Source organism: Barbatula barbatula, assembly GCF_947034865.1.
Source record: "Barbatula barbatula genome assembly, chromosome: 17".
Taxonomy (NCBI): Eukaryota; Metazoa; Chordata; class Actinopteri; order Cypriniformes; family Nemacheilidae; genus Barbatula; species Barbatula barbatula.
Genome location: NC_136780.1, coordinates 4,731,149 through 4,749,792, shown reverse-complemented (window position 1 = coordinate 4,749,792; position 18,644 = coordinate 4,731,149). Strand labels below are relative to the sequence as shown.

At 38.5% G+C, this 18,644-nt stretch overlaps 1 protein-coding gene across 2 annotated transcripts; it reads right to left on the bottom strand.

Moving 5' to 3' along the window:
• Positions 1 to 421: 421 nt before the first annotated feature.
• On the bottom strand, positions 422 to 14,723 carry cd34 (CD34 molecule). Of its 2 annotated transcripts, none has more exons than XM_079477450.1 (5): positions 14,533 to 14,723; positions 5,005 to 5,133; positions 4,657 to 4,850; positions 3,500 to 3,649; positions 422 to 2,480 (listed from the first exon to the last, which is right to left on the bottom strand). In XM_079477450.1, exons 1-5 carry the CDS (start codon positions 14,609 to 14,611, stop codon positions 2,289 to 2,291), a joined length of 744 nt encoding a protein of 247 aa, XP_079333576.1. In that variant the 5' UTR covers positions 14,612 to 14,723; the 3' UTR covers positions 422 to 2,288. The 2 variants fall into 2 exon arrangements, with proteins under 2 accessions (XP_079333576.1, XP_079333577.1); XM_079477451.1 differs by having other exon boundaries at positions 4,657 to 4,844; positions 14,533 to 14,701.
• Positions 14,724 to 18,644: the final 3,921 nt, after the last annotated feature.

Sequence of the window (18,644 nt, the reverse complement as noted above, 5' to 3'; positions counted from 1 at the left end):
TGCAAAGTGGCCTGTCCAAATCTCATTGGTTCCTGTGTGTCTCATGACTAGTTGAAAGTCCTATTTATGTTTTTTCGCATTACATGCCTCCATATTCAAATTAAGCATGTTAAAATGTTTTAGTGCACTTTTAATATCCCATATGATTTGTCCCTTAAACATGTTTTTGTCCAGGGGTAAACGTGAAAGCTGCAAACAGTACTGAACAACTGATGGGGATTTTTTGAACCCCACCCATATCACTGCGCTGATGTCACCACCAGTTATGTAAACCAGCTGTTTGCTCAAACAGAATTTAGATACAAGCCAAATCTTTGCTTGTGTGTAAGGGAATGAGCGTGAGTGCATTTGATGTCAAACAGTCTTTTTGAGTAAACATCATCTCAGCCAAATAAATGCAAAAAGAAAAGTTTTAAGCACAAAAAGACGAGGTTTCCCTGGCATACAGCACAAAGGGAGAGTGAGCCCATCACTTTATTTTCTAAAACTTTATTCCTATCTCAAACATACAGTACATCAGTTTAACACAATGTTAATACACCGACCTGAAACACGAAAGAAAAACGGAATGTTACACAGGAAAAATAACAGAATTTGCAAAGGTACATGCTTATGATGTAATGGCATTTTTTGCTGAATATGTTCATATATTCTTATAAAATCCTTGTGTAATTCCACTTTCATGTTATTTTAAATGACACATTCATTCGAACATCCAAGTTTAACCAGAAAGTTTTGAAATTTTCTCGAAAATGATAAACAAACCGAAACACAAATGTGTGTTAGTATGTGCAAGTGTTCTTGTTATCTGAGTGTTTCCTCAATGTTTGCCGTGATTCTACAAAGCAAGAGTAATAAAACTATAAGTACAACTTAAAGGGATAGTTCACCCAAAAATGGAAATTCTTTCATCACTTACTCACTCTTAGATTGTTTGACACCTGTAAACCTTTCTGTGTTCTCTTGAACACGAAGAAAGATATTTGAAAGAATGTTAGCAATTTTGAGCTCTGGGACATCATTCACGACCAAGAATTAAGGAAAAGAAAAGGTTCTGCGGCACATTTGACTACCATTGCATTTTTCCTACTATGGTAGTCAAATATGTGCCATATCTGAAAATTGCAAACATTCTTCCAAATATCTTCATCAGAATTTATACAGGTATGAAACTACATCAGGATTAGTAAATGATGACATAATTTTCATTTTTGGATGACCTATCCCTTTAAAAAGCAGTTTTAATGGCTGCACCAAGTTACATCATACTGACTAGTAATGTTTCCTCTGCATTATGGTTAATGTACAGTGTAGTAGAAAATAACAAAAAAAAGACCCCCCACCCCAAAAGTCAAATGTCATTCAAACTATTAAGCCATTCGTTCATTTCAACACTACAACACTCTTAATGTCTAGTAAAAATATTACAAAAGAGCATAATACTGGTTTACAAAGAATGGTGATGCTACACCTCATTTCCAATGATTGAACACTACATCGGTCATAAAACAGTTAACTGTGACCCTGAGCACTAAGGGGCTTTGCAGTACACTTGATTTGTTGGATTTACATTGTGGTTGTTTGCAGTAATGAAATGAAGCTTTTGTTCATTTTTCAGACTACTCCAAAACTCATTACTTTGTCACACAATGATATTCACAAAATTATACAAGACTAAAAACTAGTCAAATCTTATCGTACACAAATACAAACATACAGAACGTAGTAACTTCAGTTCACTTGACTTAGAGGCATGTTAGACACACACAAACAATCCGTTGCAAACAAGACCACAACTTCTAATTACGCTGCAGTCTGAGATTTTCTTTTTGACGTGATATATTTTACAGTGAGCTGGAAGCTCTGGTGTGTTGGGACCGGAGAAGGGACCCTCCCAGTATCCTAACCCTGGCTGCCCTTACGGAAGCGAGTAATGACTCATGGGAAAGGTCCCCCACCCCATACCAGTATTACACTCAAGGAATGCAACTTTTTTGCACCATATGCGGTCATAACTGGCGTCAGCATCAATCATCGCTTGCCTTTGTAACATACAGAAACCGTTTGTTTAACAATTATGCATATACACTACTTGGGTAGGAAAACTTGCTTGGCCAAATGTGTTTACTTCATTAGTATTATTTATTGTTATCTTTGTCCAAGAAATGTTCAGAATAAACCTATCCGATTGTATGTACATGAGAAGTCTTTATATGCTCCCTTCTCCCTTGTGCCTGCTGAAGTTTAAGGTGGATGTGCTGTAGACGGAGCAGAAGAGAACTGATCCTTCACAGCTCGGTGTCTGCTGACTTGGTGGTAGAGTGGCCATTGGTGGCGGCAAGAGGAGTTTGGGTTATCACTCCCTCCGGGGATTCTCCATTCAGACTGGGCTTCTCCTGGGGCTCGGGCTGGTTCAGCGGGGCCACAGACACGAGAGTGTTACACTGGTTCTCCTCATCGGCCATGTAGGATTCCTCAGCCTGTGAAAAGACAAGACACTCAACTTAAATTGAAGATTTCTTGTACAGTAGCTTACATTGCATTTGAAATGCAAATATCATAGCGTTGCTGTCCTTCCAAAACCTCAGATGTCCAAAAAGCATTACGGTTTTGTCCAAATATATATTTTTTATACGTTTTATGGGTTAGATATTTGCTAAACCCAGTGACAAAGGTTGAATTATAATAATGATTTATGGAAAAATATCATGAAATATGTGGATACAATGTTTCAGAAGGACCGCAGCGATATGTTACAGCAAAAAATTACACAAAGCTGAGATCTCAGCTAAGACGCATGAGCTATACAAGAGCAACCGCTAAGCAATAACATTAAGTCTGGGTTTGCTCACGGGTCATTGACATCTTTATGCAATTTTACTACAGAAGACGCAAGACCTCTAAACACTCAAACAATAATTTTTCTTTCATGGAATACCATTTGCTGGTGCATCTTCAAAGCAAACCCACTCGATCATTCTTTCCGCTTTGAGCAACATGTGGCTGTAAATAAAGGGGTGTTATAATGATCCATACAGTGTTTTTTTCTTGCTAGGCCTGTTTCAGTTTCATGACTTGATATGAAGAGAAAAGAAAAACAGTTGAGAAGTATTGGCAGGGAGATGAAACTCTTTGTTAGCGTCTGCTGTGGTTCTCAACATTAGATGTGGAGTATTTGTGCTGGACTGACTTGTTTTCTTCCAAATTTTGAGCTTGGCAACACAGCTCAGCCAAACACGCAATAACTTTTCAATTAAAATGAATGGCTATTAAAATTGAAATTTGATTGATCAATTTGTGATACGGAGGAAAAATGTTGGATGTATTAAAAGGATTAGATTGGTGTCTAATCACATTTTCAAGTGTATAAAAACGGTAGTTCAGATAGATGTAATATAAAAACACATGTACACTCATACAATAAAAAGAGTGGGTTGATTTTGGATCCTAGATTTATTGATCAGGTCAGTGAACTGTCCGTCTATGTGCTAATACTCACCAGTTTCATGCCTCCTTTGCCGTTGGTTTTATGATGCCGTTTAAAATAAAATGCGCCAATGATCATGGCAGCGAGCAACAGGCCTGTCACCAGAACAGACACAAAAACCTTAGAAGACCCAGATGCATTCTCGTTGTTGTCTTGAAGCTCCTATACAGAAACACAAAAGATAATAATGAAGAATGTCTGATACCTAAAAATCTCAAACGCATTTTGATTCAAATTGAATCTGACCAGGTAGTTTCTCCTAACAAGTAGTCAAGAAGTCGGATACATTTACAGGATACAGGGTGTTTTGTATCTTTTTTAAATTTGTCTTAACAGTTTGAGTGTAACTCAAACAAACCAAAAGATAAGATAAACGAACTTTATCTTTTGTTTTAGACTGTTAACCTTTAAGCCTCAAAACGGCTATCAAATCACCCAAGGCCCTCAAATTCTCGCCAGAACCATCACTTCCTCTTCTAACCTCTGTTTAGATTGAGTTTATAACCACACTGAAGTAGTGAAAGGAAGCCTCTGGTCTCACACTCATTCATCTTGTGTGTGGAGGCATTATTTATAGTGAATGACAAAACAGGATCCTTCAGCTGGCCTCACAGGCAACAACAGCTTCATCTATCTTGCCAAACTTTATCCGCGCAGATACAAAGCTTCCTTCCTTTCAAATGTGCACAGATGCAGAGGACACCAACTGAAACAAAACATCTGTCAAAGTTGTTCTGTTTATCGGTTTGGCAGGAGGCCTTTGAATTCTAGTTTTACTTAGATATTGAAGTATAGAAGAAAAACGCTGTCATCTACGTTCCTTCTAATTATATTTTTGGTCGATATCGTATATGTAAAATAGGGGTGTCACAATATACCAGGATTGACAGTGATATTAAAACCATGATTATCGATATCATGTTACACATATGACACACATTCCTATGCTCATGTTTTAAGTGTGGTTCATTGATAAAAAAGAGAAGTCAAAAATAAGGTTGAATAAGGTTAATTTGACTGTTAACATTTCTTATTCATTTAACTTAATAGATATCCCAATGAAATTCTTCGGCCGTGGTGAAAATTTGATATTGTGACACCCCGGTTGTAAGATTATTTTACATCCTAGTTTTGTTCAAACAAAAGGACTTTGGCCCAAAACTACTTACTTTTAAAGTAGAGGACTTATTTTGGCTTGAAATGGTTTCTTCAATGCTTTTCTCTCCAATGAAAGCTGAGGATGGATTGGATTCAGAGCTTACAAAAAGAGTCTGGGCTGTGGTCTTGAGTGTCCCGATAGCGCCAGTGGAATTGTCTGATGAAGGTGCAGGTGTTGTGGGGTACGGATCAGTTGGAGCTGAACCTAAGGAAAAAATGAAGGTGATGTCCTCATAAAACTCCAAAGATTCAACTGAACCAATTCATGCTGAAGCTCACTCATGAGAATATGCATGCATCCCAACAAAACAACTAAAAATGAGTCATGAAGCATTATAGGAAGATTTAGAGGTTCATACCTGGGGGGGTGTTATCAGTGGTTTGGTTGCTTGTGTTATCAGTATTTGGTTGATCTGTGCCTGCTGTTGTGTTAGTGAAATATGTAAGTGCTGTTGGCTGTTGGGTTGGGTCCTCCTGACCTTGACAACCTACAGAAGAACAAAGAAAATATTACAGAACAGAACAGACACACTTTCATTTTTCACTTCCACCTCCACATCACCTTAGAATAAAGTATTTTTGCACTTGCAATTAAAAGAATAGTTCATAGATGTTTCAAACCTGTATAAATGTCTTTGTTCTACTGAACACAAAGGAATAAGAGTGTCAGTAACCAAACAGATCCCATACCCCATTTACTGCCATAGTAGGGAAAATAAATACCACGGGAGTCAACGGTTACTGACATTCTTCCAAATGTCTGTTCAACAGAACAAAGACATTTATACAGGTTTGGTGCAACTTGAAGGTGAGTAAATTATGACAGAATTTTCATTTTTGGGTGAAGTATACCTTTAATCGGCCACGTTAACAACTTTTGGTCAAACCATTAAAGTTGAGGCACATTTATTTGTATAAAGCTTTTCACCGTAAACAACAATACAACATACAACTTGTAAAAAATGCATTTCTATGCATTTAGGCACTAAGGAGAAATGCATTCACTATTTTCTTTGCCTATCACGCAATCGCTGGGGGGTTTAAGGGGTTTGACCCGAGTGTCGAGCATGAGCCGGCCACACTCCCTCTGTGTTTACTAACGTGTGGGTGGTAGGTGCACTGCGAGGTTGAGCGGAGGTTAAAAAAGCCTGGCCCCTCCCGACCGTTATTTAATGCCTTCTTCTCCACCCACTCCAAAAATGTGCCCTGTTTGCACAGCCAGTTGTATTATTAGCTTAAGCAAGAGGCTAATGCACACACCACGGACAATGCAAATAAACATCACTCGCCAAAAGTCTCGACCTTTGGCATGGCTGTGTATTACGACACCCCTTAGGAAGGAGTCTTTTTTCTAAAGAGGTAGTGTGCAGCAAAATGATGAGGAAATGGAAAAAAAGGCAAGGATGCGACAGGGCGTCTTACCAATTCATTAATTCACTCTTTTGTTTTGGGTGGTGCATCCTCCTAGCATCTGCCTGACAAACTACGGCATCTCCGAAAGCCCTTGATCAATGAGTTCTTGCTAACAGCACTTAGACAAGTTTATCGCTTGCCCTGGTGTAACAAAGGGTTAAGATCTACAATAATTTCTGGTAACATTATGGACTATCATTCTGGGCGGTCAATAATAAATAAATAAAAATGTGACGCCTCCCTCCCCTCATGTTAGATCCACCCTGAGTGTCCTTAAAGCAGTGCTATCGCGCACAGCCGGCCATATATTTTAATTAGCTGAACCGGGCATGTTTCCTACAGCTCTTAAAAATGTTCATTAAAGTAAGCGCTGACTTACCCAAGCCAAAAGCTGACATGTTTATTGATATAATAACAGTTAGGAAGAATGTTCGACTAACTTCACATAAACAGCGCCTGTTTTTTCCAGTTTTTCTCTGTATTTGTGTTTTTTTTCTATAAATGAGAAGTGCTAAAACATTCTGTTCTTTCTTAAACAAAAACAAACTAAACAACCTCTTTTATATATGCAGGCGCAAAAATTAACATGTTGGCATACTAACTGTCCTAAATAATATTTACATTTATAATTTGTGTTCCTAATCAATTTATTGTAAAAAGCATGATTTGCTATTTAAATGTGCTGTGTGTCATTTGTGGAGGATCTAATTGACAGAAATGCAATATAATCCACTTAACTATGTCTTAATGGTGTATAAAGACATTACACAATGAATGTTGTGTTTGTATTACCTTAGAATGAGTTATTTGTATCTACAAACACTGTGGGTTCCCTTTTCATGGATTTCTCCATGTTGTTTCTACAGTAGCCCTTAATGGACAAACCGCTCTACAGAATGCGTTTCGTAAATACGAAACGGCAAACTCCTTCGGCAAATAAGTGAAAATGTGACGATATCAGCCTCCATAGTGCTCCCAAAGGGAGGGGTGGAGTGAGCCATTCACTGGACCTTTAACATGTTCGAAGCGTGCATTTGGGTTTTGTTTAAATGATTGTGGATATTTTTTAGTTGCATGCAATAGCAAAAAGTTGGACATGAAGGTGAAACACTTTTGTTTAAACTGTGACTCCAACAACAGCCATAACAATCCACAAACATGATACATTTCCATCCCATGTGTGACCTTTTGAAACCTAGAATTTCACAATTTGTACCGCTGTGTGATTTTTTTACCATCAAACAGTGACATCTGGATGCACTACAGTAAACACAAACAGAGTTCTAGATGAGTGCTAGAACGTGGCCCCACCCGACTGCTTGCCGCATGTTTCTCATCCACCGATAGAACGGCAAAACAGAACCGTTGTTTTCCTGAGGCAAGGGACACAACTGGGACCAAAGTGCTCTCCAGATTTTTGAATCATTCTAATTCGTTCCATGATGTTCTGGCATGTTTGGTCTGATGTAAGACAATCTCAGGCAAAGACTCTCAAAATCCCCCATGGTCTCACCGTCACTCAGCAGTGCTTGAATGGACACATAACAAAGAGCAGACCAAGACACGTTCTGACAGCTCTGATGCAAACCACCTTCATCCACAATCCCGGGGAACATGAGAAATACCAAAAATATGCTTAAAGGAAGTACCTCATCATGTCTTGGTTTCAGGGGTTAGATTTCAAGAACTGTGTGTCTTGTTTTGGTTTTTTGGTTAGTTGTGCGCAACTTAAATACAGAAGAACTCATTTTGACTAAAAGTAATGTCTTAACTGCCAGAGCATGCTGATGAGATAATTTTTTGACCTCTGTCTCTTTAAATATCCCTCGGGTCTATGCATGAAACTAAATATGATGTCACTTAAATTTTCCAAGTGACATTTATTTCTGACATTCTCCAGTTATGTCTGCATTCATGACTTTAAAAGCCCTCTGGAAAATTGCTGAACTGTATCCTGAAAGGAATCCCCAAGAGGAAAACAGCGATAAGCAATCTGCCTTTTCACAGCTCATAAGGGAGTGTCTTTAATATGCCCGCATCAAAGATCCAATCACAAATCCATTAAACATGCTAACAAAGATTTCCCTTTGTCTGTTGTTCAGAGGACTCTGTGGTTATCTTAACAGTGCAGATGACCATCACAAGATCTCTTATCTCTGACCTCCGGGTCTGGATGGAAGAGGAAATATAAATAAACAAACAAAGAAAGAGAAAACAGTGTGGTGATGGAGGGAGACGACACAAAAGGATTGGAAATTACTCTAATGATCGCCACTGATGTGGTGTACACCAGGGCGGAGAACTTTTCTTTCCATCAGCAGATGTACAGATCTCCAGGGAAGCTCTCCCCTCCCGATGTACTAAGTGGCAAAACATCAGGCCGTGACGTCCACAGACACTTGGCCGGACAGCAGACTGAGACTCCTCCCCTCCACACCCAAACCATAGAGAGCGTTTTTAATGTTGATTGTTGCCAGCTGCAGCTCTATCCCCTCCTTAAAGCAAGCAAGACCTCCATATGTTCCTCTACAACAGCCTTGTTCCTACTAAAATTGCAATTTCAATTCAATTCCACTTAAGAAGCTCAATGAACGATTATGTGTCAAACCTAGCAAAGCCAATGTCAATGTCATACCATTGTCATTTTTGCTACCATGGTAGTCAATGGTACCCGAGAAATGTTTGGATACAATTTTCCAAATATCTTTCTCTGCCTTCATCAGAACAAATACATTTATACAGATTTGGAACAACTCGAGGGAGTAAATGATTAAATCTTTTTTCGGGGGGTTAAACTATCCCTTTAAGAAACATACACTGATAAAATGCATTTTGGATTTTTATACAAAGTACCTAAGACCATTTTTATAACAATGCTAAAATAAATATCTTACTTTTTACTTACTGTACATTTTAGTATCTAATTCAAGTTTTTTTTGTTGCTTGTTTTAAATATAAACCTACTTCTTGAATTTTCTTAGCTTGGACTAAATATATCAGGTCACTTTCCTTGTCAAGTAAATTCATCTCTAATATAGAATTTGTAGATATTTGTACTAGAAAATAATACAAAAATGCTCAGAAAAAAACCTTATTTTGCATTGTATATTTGTATATTTATAATTGTATATAAAATATTTTTTCCCAAGATGCACTGTGCCATCATCACCAAGATCAAAATTTTTCAATAACCAAGGAAATATCAATCAGGAACACTTAACTGAGGCACTAAAACTATTCTCAATTCATCTCAACTATGGAAGAACTTTTTTCATTTGTTGATGTTGATCCTCAGAGTTTACTTAGCAGTGAGCCCATAGCCCAGCTATTAGCCCCCATAGCCCCCGACTAAACAAAAATGAGATGAAGGAATAAATCAAATTACAGTCAAGCGTGGAATTCCCTCCACTCAAGAAAGGATGAAGGTATCTCAGCAAGGAATTATAAACTAATATGCCAGAATGTTAACCATTAGTAATGATCCCATACATGACCGCACTGATATTTAATACACAGACCACCCACACATTTTACCATCCAGAACCAGATGTAGACGAACATAGCAATACAAAAACTGTGCTTCAAATCTGGTGCTGATTGCATAAACTACTTAGATTAGTCTGACAAGTTAGTCATGTAATTCTTTTCTTCAAGACTGGTCATCACTTCTTAAAGTCAGTTGTATAAAAAGGTAGAGTGGTCTAATTGAAATCTGAAACATAAGGCTGATTGGTTATATATAATTGCTAGTTATTATTTTATGCAACTGGCCCCTGGTACATGGTTTGCACCATCAATGTATTGAAGATATCTGTGCTAATGTGTGAAGTAAAAGCTGTAGTTTTGTACAAAACTGTCAAGGCTTTTTCTTGTTACCCCCCTCCGTAACGGCTCACTGTCAGCACCGGCAACATTGTATGGCTGCAGATGTCCATGGAGCGTTTCCAAGCTTTTGTTCTTTGACATCACAGTGCAGATTGATTTGGATGCTGTAACTGGATATCTAACTGTCTGATCGGCTGCTATGATCAGCTTAAATAATGCTCGTAGCAACGGCTACAACAGAAAGAAGGGGGTGAGTTTGGGTGAAGCGCCTATCTCCTTCCTTCTGCTTCCTTTCACACAAAAGAAAAACTAGGCTTGGGTTTTAGCCCTCTCTCTTTTTCTGGCTAACCGTAACAAATCCCCTGGGTTCTGTAACCCTGCGGTTAAAGAGCAAAGACTGCCATGAAAAAGCCCTCGTGCTCTTGATGGCAAGAACACGATACGATCTTCTGTTTTCAATTAAGGAACATTTGGGAGAATTGCCCCAGTGTTGTGTTGCTTGCAGAACATTCATTACCCCCGCTATTACCCCACCGGTTCAAGAGCCTCGGCCAAGCCATATTAACTCTATTTTCTCCTCAGGCGAAATGGCAAAAAACACCCTAGAAGTGCATGCTTATAACAACTAATACAAAACACAACTATTAAAATTTCTCTTTGCATTTTATATGCTGATAATGATTTATAACAATGAAAGCTATTCTCCAACAGAAACCTGTCTGCATGATGTTGCACAGTTTTGCATTCAACCCAACAGTTACAGTCTGGGTTTCTTGTAAACCGTAACTTTGCTGCCATCTCTTTCTACGTGCTTATTAGACGAACAATGATGCAAGCTGTAGACTGATCCAAACCATCTTGAAGTTTCCATTCATTACAGATGTTGAATAACCAAATGATGTGCTAAGGTTTGGACTCAGGTTTTAAGGGCTCGTATTACAAGAGTGCCGTGTCAAAATGAGTGTCAGCGACTGTGAGATGAAATAACTGCTAAACTGGATTACAGTGCCAGATCTGCAGAATAACAAAGCAACAACAAAAAAACCCTAATAAGAATCCAGATTGTCTTGTTTTACTCATTAACTAATTCAACATGCCTGTTAGTCAACTTCTTGCTCAGTTGGGATCTTTTCTGAACTGTAGAGGCGACACATGTGAGATTACAAAGGTGTGTTTCTCATGAAAAACATCTCAGAGACTGGAGACAAGAGGTTCAGTAAAAGGCTCCATTACTCTCATTCAATTATTAAAGGGATCTAAAAGGGAAAGCCCACCCAATTATTTACTCCCCCCGTGTCTTTCCAAACCTGTGTGACTTTCTTTCTCCTGCAGGACAAAAAAGAAGTTTTTTGAACAACGTTGGTAACCAAACAACATTGGCCCCACTGACTTCCATTGTATTGACACAAAACCATAGAGACATCTTTCAAAATATATTTCGTGTTCCACAGAAGAAGAAGAATACACTAATGCCTATTTGTATTTCAATATAAATCAACAACAAAAATCCAGATGAAGCAGATTACGCCTAAATATGAGTGAAGATCTTCTACTGAACAGGCTCCTCCACCCATGACACTAGCAGAACGTCAGCAATGTGCCCCGGGACTGCTGGAATGCCAGGCAATCACAGAGGGCCATGAGAAACTAGCATTTGTAATTTTCAGTCCATGTTTTTGGCCAAAAACTGCCAAGGGGAATGTTCTAGATCCAAGGTACACAGATATGAGAGACACACACGTATCATTTCTTTCCTAGACCCCTGCTATCCATCTTATTTTTATCAAAGGAGGATGGGTTATATCAAACCTTTACTCATAACAATGACATTACACGATGCTTATTTTGTGTCATTGTGTCAAAACAATCTAAATAGTTCTGCTGTTCTGGCCAATGCTTTAAAAATACCAGTCATACATTGCATGTGTTATTATCGTGTCTAACAATAAACTATGTTTTGTATGGCAGTTTGGGAATTCCCATTTGTTGGTTCAGATCAATGGGGATGAAATGGCCCCACTGTTGGTTCGGATGATGTTAAGGACCGCGGACCTGGATCATATCCAAATATAAATCTGTAATGCCCCACACTTGTAGGGTTGGGGAAGTTGGGAAAAGACCTACTCCAGGGAAAGGTCTGCCAAATAGCTGAAGACGCGTGAAAGTGTTTTCTCACTCGCCACTGAGCTTATAAGCCAAATAATATTCCACGATGCCTGGGCGGCACCAACCGTCATACTGGCACCTAGCCATTGAAATGCCACATAGCTAGCAGGGTGTATAACGGCTCAAGTCACATCATGGGAAATGGTGGTAGATGAAATTGGGCACGTTTGGAAAGCTAACGTTACAAGGGAGAAAACGTTAGCTCAGATAAATATGTTTGCCAACAGGCTATGTCATCTAATCATTCTGCTGCTCCTTCCTTCAACAAGAAAGATGTAACATCTCTATAAGTGTAATATGCAATATTTTTAACTATTCTTTCTGTCTTCAGAAATGTACATTCAGTAATTCAAATATATGTAGTTCAAATACAGTATATGTTGTATATTGAAAATGGCTTGAATCTTCTGACCGTCTGTTAGTGAAGTATCACAGAAGTGCCAATTTCACTAAAGTGTCGACCATTAACAGGGTGGTGGAAATGGTATCCTATAGTGCTTTGTGGTATATAGTGGGGAGGGGCAGAGGTCTGGACTCAGAGCCATTATTGATGGTCATTACAGCTTAATGAATTCAGTAGGTTAACAAGTTTGCATTTCTATACACTTAACTCATAGGACATTTGAGGATAATCAAGGAATGTGGTATATCCCAAGCCTTGGGAACTCCAGTACAGGATATAGGCTTTCATTTACTAACAAGAGGGGCAGGCCTATCGAATTCAATTTCTCTTGTAGTTTGTAACAGATTATCTGCTGGAGTGCTTTTGTATGCAAACACATTTTAACCTAGAACAAATGTCTTCCTTCTGTCATTAAAATGCATGCCTTTCTTTCTCTTATCTCAACGGAATGAAAAAAAACAAATCCGATCTCTTTAATTGTTTTACCGTGTCTCCTAGATAGCAATGAGATTAGATAAAAAGCAATTGAAGAAAATGATTTCGCCAAAGACCCTAGTATGCACAGTATTTAAAGGAACAGTTCACCCAAAAATGAAAATTCTGTCTTTATTTACTCATTTACTACTAAGAAAAATTGCTTTATACAATGTATTTGTTCTGTTGAACACAAAAGAAGATATTTTGAAAAATGTAGGAAAGCAAACAGTTCTGTGGCACGTTTGACTATCACTGTTATTGTCCTATGGTAGTCAATGGTGGCCAAGAGCTTTGGTTACAAGTATTCTTCCAAATATCTTTCTCTGTGTTCATCAGAGCAAAGAAATGTGATTTGTAACTGAAGGGTGATGATGACCGATGTTTTACTTTTGGGTAAACTGTCCCTTAAAAGCTCCTGTGCAACAATTGCAAATTGTGAAAAGCGCTTAAGAAATAAAACTGAATTGAATCTAAATAAATGTGAAAAATTCCACATGTGTCGTTTCTTTGAAGATATCTCCCAAGAATCTGTATATAAAATGTTAACAGCTCTAAGCTGTGAGCAATAAAAGCTTTTCTTTTATGTCTTTGCCTGTTTCAGTTTTTACACATGATTAATACTGTCATGTCCCTTTTAAATCTGCCCATTTTAAGCACTAATCTCTGGAGAATATGTCCCTTACATAAAAAACTGTGTTCAAACCAGATTTCCCATGATTATACCCACTCTACAACACTACTTACATCTCTGGGGAAAAAGTGAATGGGGCGTACAACTGCCCAGCCCACATGGGCGTAATTTCCAGACATGTTTTACCCCTATTTGAAATAACGGACGTGCAGAAACCTCTCTGAATGGAGAGCACAGTTCTTCGAAACCGTCATCAGCCCTGTGGCCAAAAATCAAAACAGTCATCTATTTCCACATGAACGTGAACCAAAAGGTGATCTGCATCCCAGATTACAATAAACACATGAATAAACCTGACTGAGAGACAGAAAGCCTTGAAAACAACTGTTTCACGTTGTTAAAAAAGCCAGGATAAACTACACATAAAAGATAAGCTTTTTACAACTCTTTCAGTGCTTGAACGAACATAAACACCCATGTTTCGACTCAAACCCCTGGCCAGCTCCACCCAGGCGGAGAACAGGAAGCAGACCATAATTACGAGCAACGGCAAGTTTCCACTCTAAGCCAGACCCCTTTGTTTTACTTTCCCGCTAACTTTTAACCATCATCCTCTGAGTAAACACTACACGCTGCCGGCTGTCACGTCCATCAAGGTTGGACTGTGTTTGAGTTAAACTAATGCTACTGACTAATGTCACTAAAACCCCAAATTTTAAGCTGAAATCCATAATGCTATATGACCTAATATATGCCGTTCATCTTCTGCCTTGTTTCCCACACCTCATATAAAAAACATGTTTTTCTTGCACAACTTAAAGTAAAAACGTTTTAAGATGACCCAAAAAGAGAAACAAAAATGTGCGTGGATGTTTTCAAATAATGACTAAACACTGCAAATAAGAAACACAGAAAGAATATGTTCACATTTCATTTGATTAAAGGCATTTACAAAGGTATTTTCAAACTTACTGTGTATCAGAAGAAGACAGAACACCAAACCCAAAGCCGTCCTTTTCCAAAGTTCATTCATTGTCATGAACACAGCCATTCTCTCGTCCGTGCACGCTGAGGTGTGTGTTGAGTTTGTGCGAGCGCTGGGTTGGGCTGAGAGAGTTTAGGGGTTTCCTGAGCCTGAGACAGAAACAAATGGGTCACAGGATAAAGCGTGGCGTGTGCTCCAGGGGTTTTATATGGCCCCTCTCCACTCCCCCTTCATCTCTCTCTCTCTCTCTCTCTCTCTCTCTCTCTCTCTCTCTCTCTCACCCATAGCTCATCTCTTCCTGCAGGCTGGCCACCCCCTTCACTCTGTATTTGAGGACTGTTATAATACAGATGTGTATAAATCTGGTGTAGTTTATTTGTTTGCTATTAGACTTCTCTATTGTGCTTTTTCATTTCTGTTTGTTTGCAGTAATTTGAACAAATCTCCAAACACTACAAAAGTAATCATTAACCATGTTTCCAAATATATTCAGAGAACTCACGATTATTTATTATTGAAGAAATAGCTCCTTAATTGAAATGAATGCTGTTTCACTACAGGATGTTATTTTTACTAATGTAGATAGTAAAGCCCAAACTCTTCTTCTCCATAAAAAGAAAGTGGTATTGACCACTGGCTCTCAAACGAAAAGCACCATAAAGACTTTACCCTGAGGGCCTGAACAGGATGAAGGGCCTGAACTACTCTATAGGCATTATAGGATTTTCTTTAAAACCAACATTTTCAATTAAGAAATAAAAAATGTTGCACAAGAACCACACCGTTCAGTTTCCACATATGTATCTGCTAAACAGGCACATCTACACATTCTCCTCATTGTGTTTTTAGCGGATCAGTTTGTAAAAGCACGTGCATCAAACTCTCGACTGCATTCGATTTGTGTGTAATGGACAAATGAAAAATACAGTGAGTCATCTTAAACCCACAATAACCCAAAAATACAAACACAAAAGTTTAGATATTCAGCATATCTGATGTGCTGATCATTCAGCAGAATTAAACTGGAATTTAACACACACATGAATTCGTATGTGCATTTAGGTAAAGGGGTATAAGTGATTAATTTTTGTGTTGCACATTTTTGTAAGTAATAAATTGGATCAAAGGTTTAGCAGCACTTATATAAACACACGCACACCCTCACACAATCCCGCTTCCCCTTCCCATTTCTTCCAGTGTGATTGGGCGGGAGCGCTTCACATGTATCTGTGTTTTGGCCCTGCGCGGAGAACATCTGGAAACGGTGCGGCTTTGTGTGTTCTTGGTGACTGCTCGCAAAATTACTTGTCAAACATTTCGGCCAGATGGAGGAAGGCAGAGAACATGAGTCCCCTCCCGCAGTTTCGTTTCCCTCCCTTTTTTGAGGTTTAAGGAGTTTGTGGGAACCCCACAATGTATCCCCTTCCTCACCCATCATTCATGAATCACAAACATACAGACATACACACAGACAGGTGTAAATGTATTGAGGAATTATATTCACATTACAGTGTGGATAATATTGTACTAATGTAAAAGCCAATTGTAGGCGTACAAAATGTACGTTTTGTCAAACTTTATTATTGTTTTTTTAGTAAAATGTGTTTACTGAAGAAATGTGTTTTTACAAATTATCGCCCGCTGTGCCAAATACAGGTCACATTGAAACGCATGTCACTGGCTATAAAAGTTCAGCCAGGACTGTATTTCAAGGCTTGTAAAACACTTTGTAGTTTCAAGATCTGTAAAAAGTAAATAAATACTTACTCACTCCTTAATTTAATCTATGACAACCTTAAAGTACAGTTTATGATATTTAGCTGCATCTAGGGATGAGGTTGTGTATTGCAACCACCGGCTCACTCCACCCCTGCCTTTCAAAGCACTACGGTGGCTGACACAGAACTAATATTCTGTCTTGCTTTTGCTTCTTTGCCGAAGGAGATGACCTGTTTGCAAAATACGCTCTGTAGAGCAGTTTGTTTGTTTAGGGCAACTGTAGAAACAACATGGCCAATTCCATGTATGGGGTGGTATATGTAGATAGAAATAGCTCATTCTAAGATAATAAAAACTTTATACGCCTATGAAGACAGTTATGTATTTACAATTTATATTATATGTATAATATATAATTTAAGTAAAATGACTGAGAAAAACACATGCACATTATTGTTTCCTCTCTCGTGTTGGAGGTAAAATGATTGCTAGACTCGTTCTTGATTTCAACCCACAACAACCACCTGGGCTCTCTGGTTTCTAGCCAGTTGCAGTGAAGGGGGAAATGGGGCAGGAACACTCCAGTGTGAGGAGAGTCCCACAGCAGAGCCAAAATTAAACATATGGAACCACAAGTAAACTGGGCTAACCTGCATTATGCCATGAACAGTCCATCTAAGTCCTGTTACAAATGACCAATAAGTTATGCACATCTATGCACCAAGGAGGAAAACAATTGTGTAAATTAATTCTTGGCTGTGCTTTTGAAATACAAGATGCTTCTGGAGATAACCCTGACCACTCACAGGAAAACTCATTGTGTGCTTTAGCATCGGTGTGATGACTTACGCAGACACACGAATGAATTATAAAAAGTGTATAATGGTTATTGCTCACATCCTCTTACTTATGGCGACAGAACAGCCCTTGATTGCCTGCTGAGAGATAAAACTACGAAGTGCGCTCATTTCCTGTTTGTGCTGTTTCCTGCTTCCTATCATTTCCTATTTGTGGAATGTGCGGGAGGTTCATTATTCTGACATCTTGGTTTACATAATAGCTATGCTAGTGAAAGTCATTGATCTGCAATGCACTTCATCGGAAACATATTTGCATGCCACTCAAGCAGCTCAAGACCAGACGCCAAGACTCTAATGAGCATAACAATGTATAACAAAAACACAGACTGAAATCATGTGTATTTAAGGTAAACATTTCTTTTTGGGGATACATGCAATGTGCCTTTGCATTCGTACAGAATGTATTATCTTACATCATTTTATTCGAAACCAGCTTTCCAATGTTATCTAAGTAGGCTCACAGCGCAAACTTCGCACACATGCGCACAAGCACATTCAAACATCTGTTTTAAATTACCATTGAGACGGCTAATCATCTTTTTCTTCCCCTTCCCTCTTTTTCTGAGTCTCGTGGGTTTCGAGAAAGTATTGCATCATAGCGAGTATGTTCTGCCTCCTTCCTCTGCAACCACGCCGGTGAGAACACAGCAGAGAACATTTGATATCTTCTGAGAGCGATCCTTCACCCACAGCCTCTACAATAACCCAAACAAACCTTTTCTGTGTCTATAGGCCATCACATGGGCACCGTGCAGTCATATAGGAGCACTGGGGGTCGGGGCACTTGACCTATCATGACCTTATTTATTTTTCAGTCTGTGGGGGCAGGGGTATGGTTTACTCAAACTACCACAATGTAACTAGCACTACTTTGGGGAGGGGGGATGACTCCCACATGGAATGCATTAGGGTGGAAATAGAATTGATTCATAAAAATGATCCAGATGCTCTTATACTAACTTGTAAAACGACTTATCTAATGATGCGGTCCTTAGGAAACTCACGTACTTATAAACACAATTCATAATTACATTTATACATTTGATATATAATTAAACATTTTATGTATAACTTTGATATATAAATATATATATATTTTTTATAAAAGTTATATATAAATAACTTACAATGTAAAATAACTAGAAAAATATTATAAATAATAATTTTAAATAAGTCGAAAAATCTACTATAAATAAGTATATTTCTTTATAATATTATATGAATATACGCCAAAATAGTCGACACATGGTATCATACAGACCTAGAGGCAATACTTTCTAAAAACTTTTTTCACACTCCTGTTTCTAAGCTTGTCTAGATGTTCTTTACCTCAGGTCGAAGCTTCCCTTGACTCCAGGAAGTGTGCAGGGGTGGAGAGAGCTTTGGCTGATCTGTGGTTTACATGCGATGACGCTCCTTAAGCATGTCCAGCGTTCATAATTCACAGTGAAATTTTTCTAACAGGCTTAAGTCAGTCCCTACGCTTGAGTTACACAGAAATAACAGTATGATGCAGTGGA

Bases quoted from the DNA above. Each gene is read 5' to 3' on its own strand.
- cd34 (XM_079477450.1), bottom strand. From the start codon at position 14,611: ATGGCTGTGTTCATGACAATGAATGAACTTTGGAAAAGGACGGCTTTG. The intron at 5,134-14,532 runs GTAAGTTTGAAA...GTTCTTCTGTAG, and splicing joins CTGTCTTCTTCTGATACACA to GTTGTCAAGGTCAGGAGGAC. The intron at 4,851-5,004 runs GTATGAACCTCT...TTTTTTCCTTAG, and splicing joins CACTGATAACACCCCCCCAG to GTTCAGCTCCAACTGATCCG.